The 24,341-nt window shown below is 39.9% G+C and overlaps 1 protein-coding gene across 2 annotated transcripts in view; it reads right to left on the bottom strand.

The window, feature by feature from the left end:
• The window catches only part of AFAP1 (actin filament associated protein 1), a 112,487-nt gene that overhangs the window by 54,035 nt on the left and 34,111 nt on the right, over nucleotides 1-24,341 (bottom strand). For both annotated transcript variants that reach the window (XM_021550755.2, XM_021550756.2), the window contains exons 2-3: nucleotides 9,629-9,757; nucleotides 4,447-4,544 (exon numbers count right to left, since the gene is read on the bottom strand). In XM_021550755.2, coding sequence (XP_021406430.2) covers nucleotides 4,447-4,544; nucleotides 9,629-9,755 — 225 coding nt within the window. In that variant the 5' untranslated portion in view covers nucleotides 9,756-9,757. The remainder of the gene's footprint in view (nucleotides 1-4,446; nucleotides 4,545-9,628; nucleotides 9,758-24,341) is intronic.

Below are 24,341 nucleotides of genomic sequence, written 5' to 3'. Positions count from 1 at the left end.
AAGAAAAAGGCAAATTAAACAAGAGATTCCCAAGTATCCACCTGACACATGGGCCTCTTGCTTCTGTTATGGCACTTTTCTCAAGGCACACTTTAGAAAAAGTTCAAAAACTGTCACTTTTTTGTTTGCTGTGCAAAGAATGATATAACTGGTGATAAATCACCTCAAGAATCCTTTCGATTTCCAGGTGATTTTTCTTCTTCTGCAAGGACATTGTCTCATTTCAGCATTTTCTAACAAATACCTAAGAGTTTTCCTGACAGGCAGCCAGATAAAGGGAGGCTTCAAATGATTTCTCCACATCAGGAAACCCATTGATATGAAGCACTCCTACAGAGTGAATGTGCATTATGGAGTGGGTTGGAGGAAGATGACCCATTCTTTTGATTCATATCGGCAGGGTTCTGGAATTTTGCTGAACATTTGTTGCGGTCAAATAATTATTAAATTGTCAATATTCCAAGAAAAACAAAACATACACTCGATTTCACTGTGAAAATCATGCAAAATAGCTAAGTGTGCTGTTTGTGTTTGATTTTGTTGGACAGCACAGTGCAATGAAATCACCAACTGTCAGATGCAATATGACATCCAAATCCTTGGAGGCTAGAAGTATTCTGTCACTGTCATGCTGTGGATAATTTATGCCAGTAATCCTCAGGCACATCTGAGCAGCGGGATACACCGGATATTATCCTACTGCCTCAGTGGAAAATGTGCTTCAAGGCAGCTTGGTGATGGTGCAAGGATGGGATCCCAGGTGTTAAACCACCAGCAGCACTTTGAAGCATGCACAGAGCCTTGGCTCTGTTACTCCTCCAAACCCACCATCAAGCAGTGCTGCTTGCCTGTGAAGAGCAGGGGAAAGCCATAAAAGCTGCTGCTGCTGTGGAGGTGGATGAGGCAGGCTGAAGACAAGCCCTGGCAGTGAGCAGGTTGAGGAAGGGAGAACAGACAGGACTCCATTTCAAACACAGTGACCTCCTGCTCTGCAGCTGACCCAAACAAAGCCTCAGAGCTGCTGGCACTGCATCCCTGCTGGCAAACTCAGAGTAACACACCCAGACAAGTGGTGTCTCAGCTCTCCAGAGGGACTCAGAGTTGCCTTTAAGCTTCGCATCCTTTATCTGCAGCATTTACTTTGCCAGCCACCTAAAGGAGCTGCACACACAGACTAAAGCAAGAGGGGATTTGAGCTTTCTATCCCTGACAGAAAGTCTGCCAGACTAGCTCTCTACATCTAAAGAGCTAGATGTAGCCAAGGAAATGTATATAAAAGAGAATTACTAAGAGACTGTGTGCTTAGTGATTTTCTTAATTCAAGTATACCTAAGGCTCAACATTGTCCCTCAACTTTGTCCCTTCAAAGCCCACAGAGTCCAGTAAAACTCTCCAAGCTCTAATGTGTATTAATAACTTAAGACTTACTTTAAACTATTAATAGTATGTCTTAATAAAATGAATTTATTACTCTTTGTTCATGGGCTGATGAATAACAAAACTGATAAAAGATTTGGCCTGAGCAAATATGCAGGTCTATTTACAGATTTACAAAGGAAACCTTGCACAGCACCTGCCCACACATAATTCTGGCTCCTGGCACTACTTTAAGGAGTATTGAATTCCTTCCCACCCACACATCTTTACATAAGTAGAAACTTAAACACCAATTCAGACTAAACATTTTTGAATGCAGAAATCCTTGAGTGACATAAAAAGCAACAGTGGTGTAAATGAACCTTTAATTTTCATCACATTCAAAAACTAATGGGCTAAACCCAGAGATTTTAAAAGAGTGTATAGTTTATTTGAAGTTATTGATTCCCACCTCCAGTAAATTCCTATGCTCCATCAGCACAACGTGTTTTCATTGGAGGCTGAGACCATCACTAGATGTTACTTAGCAAGTGGAAAAAACTTTCTGTCCTGAATAGCTGTCAAAAAGAGGTGCCATAGAGAATGACTTCCAACTTGCCACATGAAGAAGGGCAACCAGCAGAAGGATATTCCAGCCTGGTGGGCCCAGGGAATTTTTTTCCACTCAGCTATGGGAACACCATCTATGAAAAATGGCTAGGAAAGGTAGCTCAGTATTTATATGACTGCAATTATGTACAGTTTTCATAGGGATTGGCATCAGCTACACATTTTTAGGAGTCCATTGATCCAGGGTGGATTGAAAATCACCATGCAAGAGCAGTAATGGCTGAGAGAATTACATTTTGGCCACTGTCACTGATGTCCTGTGTATGAAAAGAAAGCTAATCTGACAGTCTCTGAACATATCAATAATAACAAGGGTTTTACAAAGAGACACCTAATAGTGAAAGGTTTCCAAGAAATGGCTGATGATCAATTCCATTATATCAATGTGACTTCAGGAGAAGAATTCAAAGTAAGACTGGGGTCTGAGCTTACCACAGTGTTCAAAGGACAAAAAGCTGATGGTTTTGTCTTTTTCTTCGGATTCCTCCTGGTCTTTTGCAGGACAGCAGCAGTCAGTCATTTTTTCACAAATTACAATGTGCTACCATATTAAAATATCACCACTTGTATCCTGTATTTGGTTATTGCAAGACAATGAGAGGCTTGGAACATCTCCTGGCTCATCTCATAGTGGCACTGAAAGGGAGGTGAAATCCACCACTGCCTGACAGCAGCAACAGAATTGCAGAAACACTGGCAAAAATCAGCTTCTAGCACTATGGAAAAAATTAATTCAAGGTGAAAACATCTGCACTGTTAGAAGCAAGGGAGGACCATGTTCAAACTCTGTTTTGCCAGGCTCAACATGGGAAGGCCACACTGCAGACCAGCCAGCTCTGACTGTGTCAACTTCCATGGTAATTCCCACAGTATCTCAGAGAAATAATTTTGTTATTAAAAATCCAAAATTAACTACTGCAAAAACCAGTGCTGACCTCCTGGACCTAATTCATACTTCACACCATTTAACTTGCTGCAGCTGTACCAACTTTAGGGGAATTTGCACATTAGTGTATGAAAAAGGAAAAGGAGATGGGTTGTCCTAAGAAAAACAACTTGAATCTTCAGAGCCAAACTGAACCCACACAAATATAAAAGAATGAGGATCTTAGTTGGTTTCAGTTTATGAAACCTGAAGTACCTGAAGTCTACATTTCAAAGGTATGTTCATTTTGCATAATTATCCTGCCTCTTCTGAACTCTTCCCCTTGTAATTTATGCTGTATGCATTTTGAATTAAATAAAAATAATCAGTTTCTGGCACTGTTAACCATGAAATGGATTCTCTAAGTTTCACTGCATATTAATAAGACTTCTTTTGCATCCTTAAATATATGCATAATTAATCTACTGTCACAAACCTAAAGATGGCTTTGCTTAGAAGGAAAGTAAGTTTAAGGTATTCCATACAATACATGTTTGTTGTGTTGTTTTGGTTTGTTTTTTTTCTGCAGCCCATAGCATTTTACAAAAGGATGGCTGGGAGCTTGATTTGATACATTAGTTGTTATGTTCATAAGATGCTACTGGCTTATATATCCCTCAGGCCCAGGCATAAATGTGATAACAAAAAACCAGACTAAAGTGGGGCAGAACATCAGCCATCCAGTAACTCTGGCCCTGTGAGCTGCATCTGTGCTTCCTGCTTCAGTGAATGAGGGTCTCCATGGATGGTCCTTATCCCTGTGCACAAAATTTTCCACACAAGAATAAAGGGATGATATTTTATCAGTATCAGTTCAACCTTCAACAAGCTAAACCACAATATGCTTACGCTTCTCCAAAAAAGATGTTGCAAAAGTTTTCTTAATTATATCTACTGTAAAGTCACTAGGAGAGAAGCACTGAAACTTTGTTTACAATTTTTTTTCTATAACAAGACAGCTGCTCCCAAGTGGAGGATTGAAATAGAGATTTCAATCATAATCTTTGCCATAAACACCTCTAAGAATCAGTGCATCTGCTTGATCTGAAGGGAATTTCCTACCCAAAGACTTTATTAATAAAAAATGAAGTATTCTTCCTTCATTTTAAAACTCTGCAGCTTCATTTTTCAGCTACTGAAAGGAGTCTTCTATTTAGGCTTGCTCTAGGAAATGTTACCAATAAAAGTGTAAGAAACTGTCTGGGACCTGTGAGATTGGCTAGGCCAACCTCCAACACAGGACAGGTCAACTTTTGAATTTCAGGCTATGCTGCTCAGACTTTTGTATGAATTCTGAGAACCTCCAAGGATTGCCATTCCACAGCCCTTGCAGGTGACCTATTCCCAGGCTTATTTCACCACAGGGAATTTTTTGACATCTCTTCTGCAAGCTGAACCAAATTCTCTCAACCAAAGAGAGGAATAATTATTTCCCTGGACCTGCAGGCTCTTCTCCCTTGTAACCATTTCTTTTAGGACTTACCATAAATACATTCTCTCTTGTATAGATTTATATAATTAAACATAACACTCACCAGCCACTGCTGAGGTATTTCTGGCAGAGGCATCTGAGGAGGCGCCGGCAAACTGTTGGCAACTTCTTGCTTCTGGACATGTTCTTTTATTTCTAAACCTGTGGAAGAGAAACAAACATCACTTAATACCTTGGTGGATGCAAATGAGGCATTTTTTCCACATGTGGCTCCCATGTCTGACTGTCACACACTGAAATCTGCCATGCAGTTCTGATCACAGCCCACCTCCCAAGTGCAGTTACTGAGGCAGGACTGGAAGAATGCTGGGAATTCAGGAATTTAATCAAGCAGAACAAACACATACTTGCTCTATATGATAATGACATATATGCTGTTTGGATCAACAAATACCAGACACTGAAAAAAATTACAGGAAATCATTCTGAACTGCCCATCCATCTCAAACTCAAAAGACTTAAATTTCAAACATGCTGCCAAGGTGCCTGCCAGATAAAAATATTTATTGGGGGAATATGCCACATTTGAAAGCATCCCAGTGGCACCACACTGTGAATAAAACACAGCCTGTGGGCAGTACATGACCAGCTGCCTTTTTTCAATGGACATGATCAAGAGTTGCTCCTGTAGCACATTTTGGATGGGCAAGGTCATCATGCAGAAACGAGCCCCAAACCATCTTTCATGCCAAAAGAATGGAAAGAGGGTGGAAGAAGAGCCCCCACCTGCCTGCTTTTCCTGGAAGTGATGGTGACAGCTCTTTGGCCAAGCCCACAGTGCCCATGTTCCCTGGGCTCCCTGCTGATCACGGGGGCTGTGGTGTGAGTCTAAGTCCCAGGGGAGCAGGATGCTATGACACCCCAGCCTGGAGCACTGCTGAGGGACTGCCCAAACCAATTCAGCATTAATAGAACAGAGCATATTTTCCCACCATTTCCTTACTAATTTTTTATTTTAATAACCTCATAGTTTTCCAGGTGAATTTGATAAGGGAAAAGAATGAATGTAAAAACTGCTTTGAGGGTCCTTTGTGTCATTGTTGCATCTCCCTCATAGGTGAAAAGAGGAAGGACCAACTCACTATGTGTTTTTGACACAGTAATTTAAATCACACTTGAATTCCCTTCATAGGAACAGGATACTGTTTATTCTTCTAAATATCAAAAGAAGATTAGGGTGCATCTCCTCAATGTTCTGGCAAAAATTCAGTCCATGGATTGTACCCTGCTTAACCCTAAACAGAATTTAGTTCCTAGTCTTTATTTGTGCTTTTAAAATATGTATTTACATAGGCAAATGGATGCCTTTTGGTCAAGATTATATAATTCTCAAAAATGTAATCAATGATGAAACATTTCGTGTCATAATATCCCAGTCCCACTGGCTGTGAAGTCATGGCTTGAAAAACAACACTGACATATTAAACTGTCTCTAAAGACTACAGATTCTTCTTTCTTCCTACAAATCAACAGAGTGATTAGTCTTGGGAAATAGTCCTTTTTTTTTTTTTTTTTTTTTTTTTTTTTTTACAGTATAACTTAAATTCATTGCTCTTTACATAGGGTGAGTGATGAGTCCATATTGTGACTGCCATCCATATCCAAGTCTCCCATGCTTTCCATAACAACCAGAAGTCATGAAAGGATTTTTATTGAAAAAACCCCAAACTATTCCAAGTGAATACTGTTGACGCCATAAAACTATTTTTCTCCAGTTTTCATATATGTATATTTAAACAAAAACCTGCTCTAACATTTAATTTCTTATACCAACTTACACTGCAATAGGAGTACAACATATTTAGGGCATCAGGTCCTGTTAAGGAAAACAGGCAGTGTTGACAGTCATATTAAATTACTAAATCCAGCAACAGTTCTTACTCCAAAATAAACTCTTTGTGTCTTTGTTTTTTAGAAGAAAGTCTGAGTTTTAGAATGAAATGACAAGTGTTTTCTTCAGACCTACACTCCACTGGGCATGCCAAGGCTCAGGAGGAAAAATAAGGTTTATAGTTTTGCCAGCTATTCAGAGTAACCACTGGTTTGGATGCAAGGTAGGTTGAGGCCAAGCAGCTACGACCTGAAGAACACATCTGCCTGGCCCAGTTCTCTCTGGTTGAGAGATATTAGATGAATAAAACAGTGTGCATTCAGGGGAGATGGAACAAAACAAGGCAAAATATTCCTGAAGAATTCCCCAAGTAAGAACTCATTCAGTTTGAAGGGTTTTACTGAAACCCAACCAGCCCATCACAGTAACTTCCACACCTTTACAAAGAAAAACAATTCTTCATTTCCAGATGTTCTAACAAAGCCAGCCAGTTCCCAGTTTCCCAGATCCATCATCAGCATTCCCCATTGATCTTACATGGTTTTCTCCAGCAATCAAAAAATCCTATTGGATTCATCCTGTTGATTTTTGCAAATGCAACTAAAGAGCTTGAACTCAGCATAGTCCTCAAGCCTCTTAAACTGTGCCAGCAACCCAAGAGCTCTCGTGGAGTTGTGTGGGTGGAGTAAAACAACAATTTGAAAAACAGACTCCAAATGATAGTTCATCTTAGTTACAGAGTACTGTGGGTTCATGCATCTTTTATTGCTTTTAATTTTAATGAAGAGATGAATAGTTTCAAAGGGATGGGAGTACTGAATGTTATGACTGATAAAAAAAGCAGCAGGGTCGGCTCCAGTAAAGTACATGACTCCCTGGGTAGTTGCACACACACTCAAGGCCAGGATGTGATGGCAGAGCTCCCAAGGAGGCAGTTCCTCTCCTTCCCTGCCTTGCTCCTGTCCCTGCACCAACCTCTCCTTTGAGCCAGCATAAGCATGTGTGTGGCCTTAGGTTGAACCAGAACAGAGAAGTGACACTGGTTAGGACTAAACCAGCAAAAAAAAGCAAATAATGTTTGTGCCAGCAGAAAGGAAGAGGCAATACATGAGTAGCCTGGGGAGAGAAACTGGATGCTCTTTTAGAGTCCATGCTGTCTTAAAGTCTACTCAATTACATAAACTAAAGTTTATAGACATATAAAGCATAGTCTTGTGATCTCTTATTTAACTGAACTATGGGGCTTCCTTAACTCTAGTTTGAACTAGAGCATATCTTTTAGCAAAATATTCCATCTTGATAAGATGCCAGCAATGGCATGCAGAACTTGCTAAGTTCTTCCATTAGTTCATAGCTTCAGTGCTCAAAACGTGCTTTATTTTCACTTCAAAACAAGCGTTCAGCCATTGCACTTACTCCTGTGTAAGTCTAGGAGCTTGTTCTCAGTCACTCCTTTTTTACACAAAGATTAATTATGACACCTCATTTTGGTTAATTTGAAGGCATATTTCTGGATCCTTTAATCACTTTTAAAACTTTTCTATGAAATTACATTTGATCTCCTTGAACGAAGGCACTAGAGGTGAGTAAAATGTTCCAGTAACAACTGCACTGAGCAAAGCCCTACCACTCAATACATGGATCTCATAGAGATCTTGGGGATGGATGGATCCTGTAATTGGGTGAAATGGATCTTGTTACAGAGCCTGTAACAGGCTTTAAAACCTAAATGGTAGGTGCTGAATAGTGGAAATCTGTGGTTCTTGAGTCCTCTTATCTGTCACCACACGTAGAGACATAGACTGGACACACCTAGGAAAGTGTCCTGGCACACAGAAATTAATATTCACACAGTTAAGATCTCTCACCCTCAAAGTGATTTTGAACTGTCTGTAAGGAGCAGATCTTTGCCCAAGCTAACTCCCACATCATGACTGGAAACTGATGGAGGACACAAGTCTGCTCAGGCCAAACCAATGCAAGCACCACTCCATAATTTAACAGCATAAATAATTGAGCTCTGGAGTCCAGAAACATACTCAGCACTGTGAAATGGAGGGGTTTTCATATCCTGGAGCACCATCCACAATCCCAAAAGAAAGAATGTGACAATCTTTCCCCATGTTTTCAAAGTTGGCAACAGAATGACACCTAACTTCTAGAAAAAGTCAAATGTTTTTCTCAATAGATCTAGCTGTAAAGATTGCAAGAACAGGCAGTGTCAGCTCTGCATTGCTGAGGTCATTTTGAATGCCAGTAAAATACAGCTGTTTCTAAACATGAATTGCAGGTTCACCCCTACAGATTTTTGAGGAGTTTGGTGTATTTTGATGAGCTTTTGGAGCATGAAGACTCCTTCCAAAACATTAGAAATTTGTATCTACCTTGTTCTCTCAGCATGAAGTAGAAATAGTGATGGGTCTTTGAAAATGTCAAAATGGAAGAGAGGACAATCATTACTTTAAAGATCTCCTTGGACTTAAATCCCACAGCAAAAACTATTTCTTTAATAAATGGGGGCAACACTGCATCAAACAAGACCACATTTTTCTACCTCCAGAGAAAAAACAAATCAAGAGAAATACAGCTGCTCACAATGTGGCATTTTTCTTCAACAAACTCTGGTATTTTTCAAAAATCTAAACTGGGGTTTTATACTGGCAGTACTTCTGTCAGATGTAGTGAAGACAGAGGTCCTAGGACCCAGATGTCACTGCACACAGAAAAATGTGATAAAAAATAAAAGGGTACTGTTAGAAAAAATAGTGAGGAACGTTCTTCACTAAACTCTGAGGAAAGGTTCCTGTACACAGTGAATCACTTATGCTGCACTCAGTTCCATAACCTTGATGGAGACAAGCAATTGTGCAATAAAAATGGTTTTAGATATGAAGAAAACATGAAAGTGAGTCTAATTGCAAAATGCAATCCAAACATTCTGACAACCATTTCCTATCTCTGGCTTGGCACTCCTATATCAGTTATGCACCAGACTCCACCTCAGTATCAAGGCTTTTGATGGATTTGGGTCATTTGACACAGAAGAAACAGAGCTGTGGCCAGCATTCTCTGACATTAAAACTCACTAAGAGCATTACTGGCACAAACTAAATGAAGAAGCCACTCTACCAGCAGAAGTGAAAACATTCTACCTAGGCAATAATTCTATCACTGGGTTCACCTATGTGCACCCAACAGACTGCTAAGTGTGCCTTTTGCTGTATTTTATTGCTGGACACAAAGGAAAGCATTCAGGAAAGTTACACTTTGGCTTCACCCTGTCTTTCTGTCTTGCTTCAATTTAGGGCTTGTCTTCAGCTCTTAAAAGTTATTTCACTGAGCACAGACTTATTCTGTGCATTCTGCAAGCGAGAAAACACACCCCAGCACTGACCTTTTGATGACTGTATCCTCAGGAGAATGTTAGTTATTACTGCCTTCTTCTCCCTGACAGTGGAAGTTAGATATTCATGGTCCAGAAGTTCAAGAAACAGGCGCAGCTCAACTATTAACTCTTCCATGGCTGAAAGACAAAATAATAGATTACTTTTTCTGAAAAGCCCCAGTGGAAAAAAAAATAAGAGTTAATTCTCATTTATCCACATTCACAGTTATTTCCTAATATTTTTTAAAAATGAAATGAAGTCCTCCCTGCTGAAAAGAGACTTTAACATTATTATACACTAACAGAACCAACAGAATAATCCATTAGTGAGCACTGCTGGCATTTGTAACATTTATTTCCAATCTGAAAGACATATCTTTTCACATGCCACATGATGAAGCCAGCACTAGACAAGTTACATGCAGGAATGGTGGCCCCTGGCTTTTCTATTTCTGCCCAGCTCCCCTCCCATTAACAAACTGCAAAATTTATTACCACAGGACAAATTTAAGGCTTGGTAAAGCTTCCAGACACCACTGGTATTTTAATGAATCTTTTCTTCATCTTTTTTTTTTTTTCTGTTTGCTGTGGTAAGAAAGAGCAGGTACTCTTTTCTTTGCAGTGATTTTTCTTTTTTATGATCTCTAAACACAAGCTCCCAATCTCTCACGTTTTCTTATCAGTCCCCAGATTCCATGTGATGGATTTCACATTTCATCCTATTCTATCATTCCAGACCTCAAAGCTTTCCAACTCTAGAAAAAAATACATTCCTTCTCTCTATTCCCAGTGCTTCTCCATTTTTTCATCAATGAATTTCATAAGCACAGTTCTACTTATTTTTCCTTTCAGGTTATCCCTAAAGTCTTGCATTGTCCTAAGAACAGTGGTAGCTCAGACCATACATACAAATACCTTTGTTACAGCCTGATCATATGACATCTCTTCAGCAGGTTTCTGAGGAAACCCATGGTATTGAACCCCATTTTCATGCTTCAGTTCTCTCATAATTCTGAGATTCTCTGGTCCCTTCACTTAAGGGGAAGTACTATTTATAGTTTTGTATCCTCGTTCCAAAATGCCTCCACTTAAATTTTTCTCTACTTAATCACATTTATTTTTATAGTCTTTTCAAGGCCTAATTGAGCAACTGCTGCTAAGCCCCTTCAGACCTCTAAAAGATCTTTCTTTGCTGCTTACTCCCATACAAGCTCTTCCCTATTCCTAAAACCTTTCTGATACAATTCTTTATCCAAGTGAGCCTGGAATCCTTTCTTCCATTTCTGAGAATGTGTCAGGATGTTTAAACAACCCTTGTTTGAAGTGCATTTGCTTTATCCCACATTTGACAACAGCACATTGCAGGGAAGCCTGTAGATGTCAGCTACACTCCTGCAAGGGACTCCGGGACTATTTTTGTCTCCAAGAAATGCAGATTTTCCACGCATTTGGAGACTGTACCTATGCTCAGACTGCTCTGGCAAAGCCAACAAACTCCTGGCAAATGCAGAAGATATGCTAGTCAGCAATACCAGGGCATGAAAACATCTTAACAAAGAAATTCCTGAAGAAGTACACTTGGGCAAGTGTTTTCATAAAATCATTTAAGCTGTAAAAGACTTTTAAGATCATCAAGTCCAACTACAGCACTGTGAAGTGCACCACTAAACCATGTCCCTAAGCACCACATCCACATGTTTATCAAGGACAGTGACTTCACCACTTGCCTGGGCACCCTGTTGCAATGCTTGACCATCTTTTCACAAAGACATTTTTCATAATATCCAGTCTAAACATCCTCTGGTACAAACTGAGGGCATTTCCTCTTGCTGAGTGGGGTAAAACCCTGACAACCACCTCTCTACAACCTCCTTTCAGGTAGTTGCAGACACTGGCCACCCTGAATCCCATTTTCTCCACTCTAAACAATCTCAGCTCCCTTAGATACTGCTCCTTAAGACTTCTGCTCCAGACCCATACACTGAATTTTCTCAAAGACACTATTCATTTGTACATATAATTCCATCCTGCCCAAGCTTGGTGATGATACTCTTTTATCCAACTGAGCAGTAGCACTGCCATTACATAAACTGTCCAAATTTTCAGGAACTATGTTTCCCAAAAATTTTCAAAATATATTGGCAGAAAGAGGGTATTTAAAATTATAGGAAAACTGTGTTACTTCACAATGTAGCTCATGAAAGACATCCCATGGCTACAATGGTAATTGTTTTTTGCCATCACATCTCTAGAAGACTGTCAGAAATCCAAAGTATTTCACAACAACCCTATTACTTCCAGAGTTGTTCAAATTATGAAACAACATATATACAGCATGCAGCTTTCTGGAGCACAAAGGCATAGGTTCAGATTTGCAAAGTGGTAAGTGATCACAAGACTCTAGGGGAAATAAAAAGGCCATATGACCAAAAAAATAGTAATACCCAAATAATCAGCTCTTATCTTTTTCTCAAATTAAAGTTTAGAGACAAGATGTATATTCCATTCTGTGTAGAGCAGTCTGCAGCTTTTGAGTATGCTTTGAATAGAAAATGCATTAATATGGTTCGTTTCAGTTATAGAATATATTAATATTTTAATAGTTACTTGATATGATATAGGCTTTCAAAAGCTATCATTATTATACAATCTAGGCAATCATTGTGAAACCTCATCAGCATGCAGTACAAGAAATGTATATTTTTCATGTAGTTCTACAGCCGTATTTATTGTTAGTAATTGGAATTACTGTTAGTAATTGCATATATGCACTAATATTTCTTTGCAATGCCATGTTTCCTGATTTCTTTAAGGCAAGGGACTGTAAATAGGCTGAAAGGGAGCTCTGCCTTCACCTCTTCACCAAAGAATACTTTATGCCACAGTCACCTCATTTCTTTGCTGAGAACCTTCACTTCTAGGAAGGGAAAAAAAGGATGGAAGCATCAGATACCTTTGATATGCAAAGTGTATACAACTGTGTTAAATTATTAAAAATTATCAGATGCTTCGTCTCAGAATCTTATAATCTAGTATAAACAGATGGATTGCACAATGAGAAATGAAAACAGAGCAAGAGGGAGTTACCAGGGAAGGAGACAGGGAAGCAAGAGGACAAGAGATAGGAAACCACAACTGGGGAGACTTCTGGGAGCTGGCACCAGCCCAAAACTCTCCTGGTTGCACCATAAACGTGTGGCTTTCCTCTATGTCCTGGAGGAACTCTGCACTGCACTTCCCATTGACCTACAACGACCAGCCCACCAAAGGCACTGGAAGCCACTTCACTTCCCCGGCAGAGGATTTAAAACACAAAGCTTTGGTTAGGATGGAGAAGAGGATGGGAAGATGAAGCTGGCAGCAGTGAGGCAGCACTGGAAAAGACGCCAAAACACGCGAACAGCGCCTTGGTGACACGCGGCCATCCCGCAGAGCCTCTGCCAGGGACACAGCAAGAGATTGCTGCTCCTGCCTTGCCAAGGCACAGGTGATGGCACCCACCTCAGGTGCTTCAGTTCACACAATTCACAATTCCGAGCGCGACAACACAATGCAATTGTTAGCAGCTGGTAAAAAATGCTAGAAATCACTCAGACATTGTTTCTACCAGGACTAAATGAGGGATTTTTTTTTTTATTTTATTTTTTTAATTTTTTTTGGTGGGAGTTAATAGCATCATAAATATCAAACTGTGAAGGAAGTTCTGAATTTCACCTCATATATGCAGTGATGTCAAACATCCAATAGGAAAGGGAAACACTTCCCAGCTAGCAAGAAACACTCTTTCCACATATCCCAAAGCATACTTTCTTCTGTTAGTACTTTTGTTGCTTAAGGAAAGAGCAGAAATACTGCCACAAAGTGTATTGAAATAAAATACTGAAACTCGTTTTTCCAAGATGGCAACAAATAAACTTGTATGTATGTTCAGAGGAAGAAACAAGTTTCCCTGTTGTCAATCCTTGGCTGATTTTCTAGATTAAAAAATCTTATTTTCTTCTTCCTAGAAATGCGATGATGTGCTCACAAAAAAAATGGAATTGAATAACATAAAATCTACATATGTTCAGTAAGCAATCATTATTTCTTAAATGGAGACTCAAAAAGAGAGGGTGATGCAAGCACCAAAGAAAAACATACTCTTCCAGTGAGAGATTTCCCTTGGAAATCTGACATCACCACAAAGAAAGAATAATAATCAGAAGAAGGCTCTCAAAAAGGGGCCAATTTATTTGACAGTTTTGGCTGTATTCTCATTGCCAAAGGAATTACTGATAAGTGGCAGGTGGTGAAAGGCAGGGTGGAGCCCAGGGATGGTAATCACAACAGTAAACTGATTTCAGCTTGACTGAGGAACAAGATCACATTCCATATTAAATGATGATAAGTCCACTCTATGCTCAATAGGAATTATAGGCCCCTAATGGGTTGCTGTAATTGCCATGCACAAATAAAAAAACAATGATAAATCCAGAAGGGTTTCCAAGACCAGCTCTCAAGAGTTTTAAAATTTTTCAAATGGCAGCACATAAAAACTACATACACAAGCCAGCAACAGAATACACCAAGGCAAAAATAATCAGAAGGCAATTACATCACACTGCAGATTTTGTTCCAAACCAGAACTAAAACCAAAAGGGAATAAAAATGCATAATGATGCAATTATTCCAAATCTATGTTTACAGATACTAGCTTATAACCATTTTTAAAAAGAATATAGTTTTCACTTCCAGTTGATTTGAAAAAAATTGTAGGGACAGTTCTGTATCACACACATGATTTCAAGTTTGCTTAAACCAAAAGAAATGACAAGAATGAGCTCATTAAAAAAATGGTCAGATTGTTTTTGGTCAGTCCTAGCAATTACAGGATTTCTTAACCTTGCCATAGCACAAATGACCTGAAAGTGTTTTTCAGTTGACTAATATACACTGGTGAACTTTTAAAGAAAAAGAATTGTAAATCCAGGAAGGAGGACAGGAAGTATGTTTATTAATAATTGTCTTGTCCATACAGCACAAACCTGCCACACAGAGTAACTGTACTTCCATGCTTGCATGTCTGTTATAAATGCATTTATGAAAATACATAAGTATAAAAGTCTATCACAGTAAATGAATTTTAATTTACTTTCAGTTTTTTAGAAGATCCTATTGATCAGTTCCTTGAACACTGCTGAATCAAACTTCTCTGTGCTTACGTTTTTTGCTCTCTGTTCAACTTCTTCTTCTCATTTGCAGAAGTTGAAGGCTAAAACAGAGACCCACTACAAGAAATCACCTAATCTGACTTTGTATACAATACAGGCCAGAGACTTTCACCTTGCTATCTCTCTGTTTGAGGAGAGGTGTATTTATGTGAAATACATCTTCCAGGAAAGCAAAACATTTCTGTCAGCATCCTGAGCCCAAGTGGGGTGCGATCCCACTTGACTTCCCCAAACAAATTTGATTGGATTAATGGGTAATATTGAGGCCAATCTTCAACCTACATATAAAAACTTCTTGAAACATAGACTCTCCCAATCCTTCAAAAAACCTCATTGGGTACACAAGCAACACTGTAGAAACAAGACATATGTTCTCATTTAAAATAAAAAGCAGAATGTGAACTTTGTGCTTATATCCATTTCTCTTGAAATAGTGTCACTATCCTTAGTTTTGGATGCTGTAACTTGAATATTTTATTTAAAAGCTCATAACAGATTACTGATGAGGAAGCCATGGCTGTTTTTTATAAACCTATAAATATCAGGGGCACTACAATGAATGCAGAGCCACAAGGAGACAAAAATCTTTAGGAAGAAAAATACTAAATCACTTTGATGCACTTCCACTCAATCCTATAACACAGTTACAAATATCCTGTATCCAGCAATTAAAAAAAAAGTTCCTTTCATGACTATTTTATCATTACCCAGGAAAAGATTTTCACACAGAAGCACACAAGATCTGAAAGCAGGCAGTAAGAGCCTATTTAGCAGTAGGAAAGGCTTTTAATTTTTTCAATCTGCTACCAGAAACTAGTTGACATATTTGAAAATTGCATTGGAATTCCCTGCCCCAAGAAATAAAAAGTCTTGCTGCTTGAGGAACACCCTGTGAGGAGACAAGATTTCTCACTTGATGGGTTTTCTCTTGGTTGCACGTGCCCCCTGAAAACCACAATGTACAAAGTGTGATGGATTTAGCTGATAAATATGCTGGATCCCGCTTCAGAAAGTGAAGATGATGAGCCTGGGGATACATGGCATTAAAGAATGGTAGTGTTTTAAAAGGGGGTGAACCCTAAATAGTAAATGAAGCCCTACAGATGAAAAACTAGTATGAAGCAAGTAAAACATATATAAGAATTTTCATTAGAGTGTTTTAGCATAAAAAAATTACACTCCTCTAAAAACTGCCAAAAAAACTATTTTGTTTAAACTTTAGCACTCCCTGGCCTGTCACAAAGATTCTCTCCAGATAACTTGGGGCAAGAGAGGCAAAACAAATCTACTAAAATCTCCTCTTGTCTCGTGCATATTTATGATCAACCTCAATGAATGTCAGGGGATCACTTCACCCACAACCCACATGTATTCCTCTTTCTCCTTCTTCTCTCTGCTTCAGCTCTCAAGGAATTGGCTTTTACAAAACCAGCTTTCCAAAAAAGCTATCAGAGCTCCAAATGCTACTGTTACAATATCTGGGTGATAAAACAAGAGGTGGGAACGCATTAAGGAATGTCTGGACAAGAAACAAGCTGCCAAAAATCCTGCTCCATCACTGAATCCTACAGCCATGCAATGAGTGACAGCAATGCTGGGGTGTAATCCATTAGCACAGGGTGGATGGATAAAGCATTTATTTTTCTAAGTGCAGACCAGTGTTTAAGCAACACCATAGACTTTGGAGAGGAACATCTGCTTTTAAGCAAATTCACAGATTCATAGGAAAAAAATAAGAACTAAAAATGAAATAAAGAAGGAAAGATGAATAAAGGAGAAATAAAGACAAAAAAGGAATAAGAAACAAAAGAAGAACCAAAAAGAAGAAAAAATAGTGTTCAAGGTATTTATTTTTACTAAAGCATCAATCATCTACCTGGAACTCATAATATGCTAGCCAAAAAGAAAAAGAAATGCTGATAACTAAATAAAGTTACAGTGGACTTTATAAAGTTATTCAAGACTTTATCTAAAAGTATGTTTTCCATATGAGATTTCTTTTGCTCCCAAAAGAAATGTAACACACTTTGTAAAAAACATGAACATGGGTTTCACTCTCACTGAATAAGAAGCAGGCTGAGAAAGTCACACCCTCCTGCCTCTGTGCTCTCTGTGGGCACTCAGGCTGTTTTCTTTTTGGACTCCCATTATCCTTCTGCAGCAGGAAACAGGAATTTCTTGCATTTAACCATCTCTGAAAGTATCAGCTGACATCATCCCATCAGGACAAGACATTCCAGGTCCTGTCTGCTGGCTCCTGCATTATCTCACCTCCTCCCTCTCTCCAAACCACCAAAGATAAGCAGCCACTACAGAATTAAGGAACAGGCTGTAAATCCACAAAAGAAAAGCAGTTCCCTCTGATGAGGACAGAAAATCTGTGGTAGGAGGTGAAAGTCTGTGCCTGTCTCCAAATCCCAGGGAAATGGGGCTCAGATAAGGCTGAGTCACACAGAAACAAGTGACCTGTGGCAGTAAAAACAAAGAGCACCCCTTGCTGCACTGCAGCACCCCTTGGGAGTTCTTCACTCGGGTCCTCAATGAACACAGATCCCTTCTCAGGGTAGAATTTCTATCAGTTATGAATAATTGCATATCCAGAAGAAATGTGAGACAGTAAATTAAGGAAGTTAATGGAATGGAGAAACAGGATAGCAAAACAAGGACAAAGAAATACAAATATGGCAATGGAAGGAACTGCACATTATAATGGTATTTCTGTATTGAGCAACACAATTTTATTATTCATGTCAAATAGCAAACTTAAAAATTGTTCAAGTCCGGAGTCTGATGATGTCATCCACGTGAGAAGTACAACAGAAGAACAGTTTTCACTTTGTGAATCTGGAGCTCCAGACTTCCAGTATGCAGCTAAATTAGAGCCAGAAATAAGATAATATTTCATTTTATAAGAATAGATCCAGAAGCTCTCAAATTTGGATGTGAAGATGGAAAAATCCCCTTTTTTATTGTCCTACAACACTTTTATATGACAGTTCTCACTGTTGGGTTCATTACTAAGTGAGTAACTTCTGCCATACATTGATTATTGTCCGATGCTTCCCCCCTAAGAAGAGAAGCATGCTCTGCTTTTTCTGTCAGGCTTTTGAAAATTTCTATTAATAGATGTACAATTGATACAGATGGCACACATGATCCATAAATGCATTAAATATATTCTCTATTGAAAAGAGCAATATATGCCTTTCAACAGTGGATTCATCTAGATATGATGTAAAAAAAGCTGTAATTCTAAAATGGGGACTGGACTCTGAATTCAAAATGCTATTTTACCATAAAATCTCATTTTCCCGCATTTAAAATAGCCAGAAATCTCATCATTTAAATATTCTAGCATGGAATGCTGGAAGTGACTGTGGGAGTTTTAAACAATGGCAGCAGTACAGGACAGGCTCATTGCCCAGGCAGGACATGGGCAATACTACTGTCAAGGGTGGGACCTGAAAATGAGCATGCTGAACAGAGGAGCACAAACACTCCAGCACAATTTTCATTACTGGATTTAGACCCCACAGATCTCATGTAAGAAGCTGTCACCATGTCACCAATGTACCATTTGAAATACACTAATTGGAAAGATTAATTATTTTCAATATCCATAGTACTGACAGATGGTGAATTTCATCTGCAGTACTGATCATCCAGAAAAACAAGATATATTCAGAAGAAAAATAAATATTTCTCCTTGCAACAAAAAAAAAAGAAAGAAAAAAAAATCCCTTTATTCAAAACTTTGGGTCTTTATCTGGCGTACTTCATGCAGTTTCACTGAAGCCCAACTAATTCACTCCAACCTTGGACAGGCAGCAAATCCTTGTATTTTACAGAGATTTCATTTTCATTATAGCTGTGCTATGAATTTATCATGAAACCAGAAAACATATGTTTAAGAAACAGCAATAAACTGCTGCCAGCACCCTTCTCTCAGGCTGCTCCAGCCACCTTTCCTCTTCTACCCAATCAACCTTGCACCTCTTTGGAATACAGACTGTGCTGGATCAACTTACCTAAAAGATATCAGGGAAAATTTACCTCCATGACTTAGACTCCTCTTGCATCATTTTCTGGACATTATTTGGCATTTTTTACATCTGGTCACACTGCCCCATATGTTTGGAACAGCTCCCTTTTCCCTGCCAAGCAGCCTCCCTCTCTCCCATGAAATCCCTCTTTCTTTCAGCATTCCCTTCAGCAATAATCCTCACATTCCCCCTTGACCAACACTTGCACCATGTCTCGTCATGCTGGTTTGTTATCTACCTTTGGGTCAGACCCTGCAAATCTTTTCCCATGGTAAAAAAAAAAAAAATCTCCCAATTCTTCTGATCAGTTTCACTAACCAAAGCAGCAGGATGAGTTCAGAGAGAGAAAAAAAAAGTGGTTTAGTTATTTACATCTAAAAGGCACTAACTTCATTCCATTGCAAAAGGAGCAAAGCAGACAGACAGTCAGATGCCTGTTCCTCCTGCCAGCAGTGGGAGAATGCAGCTCTGAGGATGGGAGACCAGGGCAGCTGCCAGAACATATCCTGGCACCAGCACGGGCACTGCCTGGCCAGCTGTGCCAGCGCCATCCTCCCCCCCACACCTGGCCCTTTCCAACAGAGAGGTGGTGTTCACAAAAAATAAAATTATTATTCCATATTCCAAGAATACTTCTAAGCTCTGAGGATGTATGTCCAAAATGTTACTAGTGGCTCTCATCACTCTGAGTCTGGCTTCGTTTCTTCAGGTCAAGGAGAAAATTTACTGTTTGTAAAAAGTGCTGGGACTGAACAGCACAAGCAACATCAGCTCCTCACTGTTACAGCATTTAAAAACTTCCTATCAGGCTAAAGGAGAGAAGAAAAAAAGCACTTTACCTACATCCTTAGCATATTTCTCTCTGTGACTGCCCACTTGTGTCAAGCTGAGGGATACTATCAAAATAAAAATGGACCATCGGGTTCAGAATAAAACCCTATATTCAAACTACACAGCAAGCAGAAATTACCTCTGAGCACACTTCAGCATATCACGTGGGCAGGGAAGTCACATTTTATGGCTAAGAGGTTCACTGCATATCCATTTGTCCTCATGAAGCTTCTGTCACAACTGAGGGAATATCCTGATCAACGTGAGCTTCACCAGGGGCTAGGTGTGCAATCAACCCAATGCCTTGTTTGTCAGGATGAGATCCTGGATGGTTTGTTTAACCACATTTGCCAAAAGGTGATCCCCAGCTTTTTCCATATTCCTGAGTAACAAAGAAGATGCACTGCCAAATGTCCTCCCACTGAGATTCTGAAGGCAAAAACCCACCACCCTCCCTCAAGAAAAAAAGCAAAACAGCAACGATTAGTTTATAGCAAGTTTGCACATTTTCCTGAGTTCATGTGCTTTGTTTTTCCCAGACTCATAACCTCGCTAGGAAACCACAGCCTGATGCATCTGTTGGTCTCGGTTATTATCAAAAATGTGCTGACTCTCTATAAAAGTGATCCCATTGCATCAGAGCACAAACAGCCGGGGTCAGGCCGGTGTCTGGCACTGAGCCCCGTGAGGATCCCTCCAGCCGGGGTGGCACTGACCACAAGGGGTGGCACTGACCAGCCAGGGTGGCACTGACCAGCCGGGGTGGCACTGACCAGCTGGGGTGACACTGACCAACAGGGCTGGCACTGACCACAAGGGGTGGCACTGACCAGCCGGGGTGGCACTGACCAGCCAGTGTGACACTGACCAACAGGGCTGGCACTGACCAGCCAGGGTGGCACTGACCAGCAGGGCTGGCACTGACCAGCCAGGGTGGCAGTGACCAGCTGGGCTGGCAGTGACCAGCAGGGCTGGCACTGACCAGCCGGGGTGGCACTGACCAACAGGGCTGGCACTGACCAGCTGGGGTGGCACTGACCAGCCGGGGTGGCAGTGACCAGCAGGGCTGGCACTGACCAGCTGCACAAAAACAAAAGCTCTCCATGGCAAGCATTTGCATGCTTGCCTCATCTCACCATCTGCTGCTGCTGCTGCTCACTTGAAAATTAATACAGTGGCTGCCTGAACGAGAAGCTAATGCTACACCCATCCTCCTTAGATCATTATTAGACTACACATGCAGCCCTCTGTGCAAATCACACGGGGTGACAGTGGCCTCTAATCTGACAGCATCTGTCCTCCATCAAGAGAGATCAGATTGTAGACCCTGAAGCAAACTGGAATGAATCTTCCTCCTGGTCTGTGCTCTTTTACTTTCTCCTTCTTCTTCCCCCTTAAATTTCCATCAGAGTTAAAAAGTAAGTTAATAAAGTGTGCATCTCTTTCAAACAACAGAAGAAGGTCTTTCTCAAGCAGAAGTACAGGACTGGTCTTGCTTGTATAAATTACATCTCCCTGTCCAATTTCTAGGGGCTGTTCGTGGCTGTTAAGGAAACAAGGAAACAATGAAATTGCATTTTATCATCTTGATAATTTATTCCTAATAGTTTCCTATTTGCATCTCATTTTCACTGCATGAAGAAAACCAAAATGTGAGAAGAATCAAGGATATATATTGAGGTTACAATTCTCATAAAAATCTTAGTTCTCTTTAATCCAGAGAAAGTCTCAGAGAGACATTCCCTATACATAAATTGCAAATACTGACTCTAGAGAAGAACTAATTCTACAGGCTTCAGGGGCAATAATCTGAGATAGAAATCTGCTCTCTTCTTTTCAATGGAAGACATACTAGAAACTTCTTACAAGAAAATCATCAAATTGAGCATTTTTAAAAGCTTCCTAGTGAAATGTATTTTACCCTACATGTATTTTTCATCATTATTATATTAATATTTCATAATTATTATCATAATTTAGAAATTATTTACAACAAGAAAGCGAGCAATCAAATCCATTTCAGCAGGTTTTAGGGGCATTCTAGCAAAATGCATGTATTTACAGAAAACAAAGCCCAAACCATTTCCCTTCTGTTTAAAGCACTTTGAAAATGTGCACCTGAAAATGAAGAAACTGCTAAAATGACTGTTTGCAACCATCTTTTTCTTAAGCTACAGTCTGAGAACCACGGCTATAGCTAATAAAGTTCTAAAACTAAAAAGAAAAAAGAAAAACCAAAAAAACCCAAACCCAAACAACATTAGCAAGGATAAAATGTTCCATCATGTCCTAGTCCATTCTGTCTATGAATCTGTCCCCATATTTGTAGAGGCTCAGGACAGAAACAGACATTAGCAATAAAATAATGCTAAGTGACTTTGTTCACCTCCTAGAAGCAAGAAATGGACAGACAATTGGCAAAAGGCAGAAAAGACCAGGAGAAAAATATAAATATTTTGTAAATAATGTAAATGTAAATAATCCCTTGTTTTGGAGCATTTGAGAATGGCAGAAAAGTGCTTAAAAAAGGCCAGGTGGTCCTGATGAAATGGAAGGAACATGAGAAGAAAAACAAGAGGAAGATGGATCATTCACAATCCATGAACCTTTACCGCATTCTTTGAAGAAAAACAGAAAGGTTTATCTCAGTTAAATAGCTTGCTTATAGGAAAGATGCAAATGAGTGCTTGGGGTAAGGCTTTTTGTCTTCTTTGCTTATTTAATCTGTTTTCTCATGATTACACTTTTTTTACCACATTTTCCTTAAGAGAAATATGAAGAAAGACAGAATCAGCTTACACTTCCTTTTCATTCCAGATGGCAAAGTGATGAAAACTGACTAACAGCTAAATCAAGAAATCATTATCATGAAGGCATGGATTCTAAAAAAAGCCTTTGTAATTTTTCAAGTCAGAGAAACGGGAGAGCAAATGTAATCTCCTAACTTTTAGAAAGCAGTGCTCATTCTCAAGGCACTGGGGACTACTCCATTTTCCCACCATCCTTTTGGATTACAAAGCAGCATTCTGTGGTTTCCAGATGGGAAACTGAGGCAGGCTTAGTACCACAAAGACTGTCACAAAGCATAACTTGGCTCTGCCACCAAAAGAAGCAGCTATGGGCACCTTTCCCAAACCACAGCTTTTCCCAAACACAGGCTGTCATTTCTGCCTCTTCTCCTGGCTGGCATGTGTGTCTGTACAGCCACAGGATGGACTGAAGCAGGGGGCTGATACAGTTTTTAAAAGCAATATCCAGCCATGTTGGAGTAACATAACCATAGACATACTTGTACCTACATGAATGCTCCATGGAGCTCACAGGGCTAGAGTCACAAACTCAGGCTGCTGTGAAATTCCTTTTATCCTAGGACCAGGCAATACTGGGGTAATGAAAGAATCATGTTGTCCTCTGTGTCCTGTTTCCTGGCATACCACAGGGAATGACAGGACACATTGAGGGCTGGTGTCCCAGCCACACTGCATGCTAGGGCAGTTCTGTGCACACCCTGGTATCTCCCTCATGAGAAGACCAGTGAAAAATGGGAAAAATTTTGTGTTCTGCAGTTCTCTAAATCCACAAATTTGGTGTCAATGTAACCGCTGTGCTGCAACACCAAATTAGCCCTACAGACCAAATATATACATGTTGAATGTGTATATACACTGAATGTTTAAGATGGAATCTCAGACCCAAAAAGGCTTTTCTAATGATTCCCATTAATGGTAAAGTTCTCCCAGTGTCAACGGCTGCTGAGATAATCTAACCCTCAGCACATCTGAAAATCCAAATCAAGCTGTGGCCCTCTCCAGATAATGTGACTAATTTTATCCTTTTTTGACAGTGTTGTCTATTTTTGTCTTTGGCTTTGTAAAAAAAATGTGGAACTAAATAATGTGACCTAAATTCAGTGGAAAAGTTCATATTGACCTGTTGAACAAGAGAAACGTTTTGTTAATCCTAAAAAAGCCCAAACTCCTATAGAGCAAACCATTAAATATTTGCAATAGAAAATTATTAAATAAATTGTTAAAACCGTACAGAACTTACTATTATATAAACTTTTATAACATTAAATTTTATTAAGAAGTTTCAACACAACTGTGCAGGTTTCCCTGACTTTGCAGGACTGTCCCAGCCCTGTGAATGGAGGCAGATCCCACTGGCAGGAGCTGCCTCTGCACCAGCCACAGCATGGCCTGACCAGATGTGCAGATGTTAATAAATAATAGTAACAATGATGACGATGATGATGGCAGAACCATGTCAGCATTCATGACTTTCTAGTTTCCAGCCTCTGCTCGATCTACAATGCCAAACTTGCTGAGAAGGCTGGCGAGCAGTCAGGGGCTGACAGCCGTCCTGGCAGCGCTCTCGGCCCCCGGGGCCCCGCACCTAATTATCCTGACGTGGAGCAGAAGGATGCTGAGCCACTGCCAAGAAGGAGGTGCAGGCTCAGAGGGACCCCCAGTCTCCCCAGCCCAAGGAGTCTGGCCTGGAAGGACAATCACAGGTCACCTTGGGCCCCAGACCTACATTCCTGGCTTGCACTAGCCTGCAGGCAAATGGATTACCTAGATCCAGGAGTAGGAAGAGGACTGGACTGCAAGCCAAGCCAGAGATTATTTACAGCATGGA

The sequence above is a fragment of the Lonchura striata genome, chromosome 4 (genome assembly GCF_046129695.1).
Source record: "Lonchura striata isolate bLonStr1 chromosome 4, bLonStr1.mat, whole genome shotgun sequence".
Lineage (NCBI taxonomy): Eukaryota > Metazoa > Chordata > Aves > Passeriformes > Estrildidae > Lonchura > Lonchura striata.
Note: the sequence above shows the minus strand (reverse complement) of the source record. Positions and strands in the feature narration are given on the sequence as shown.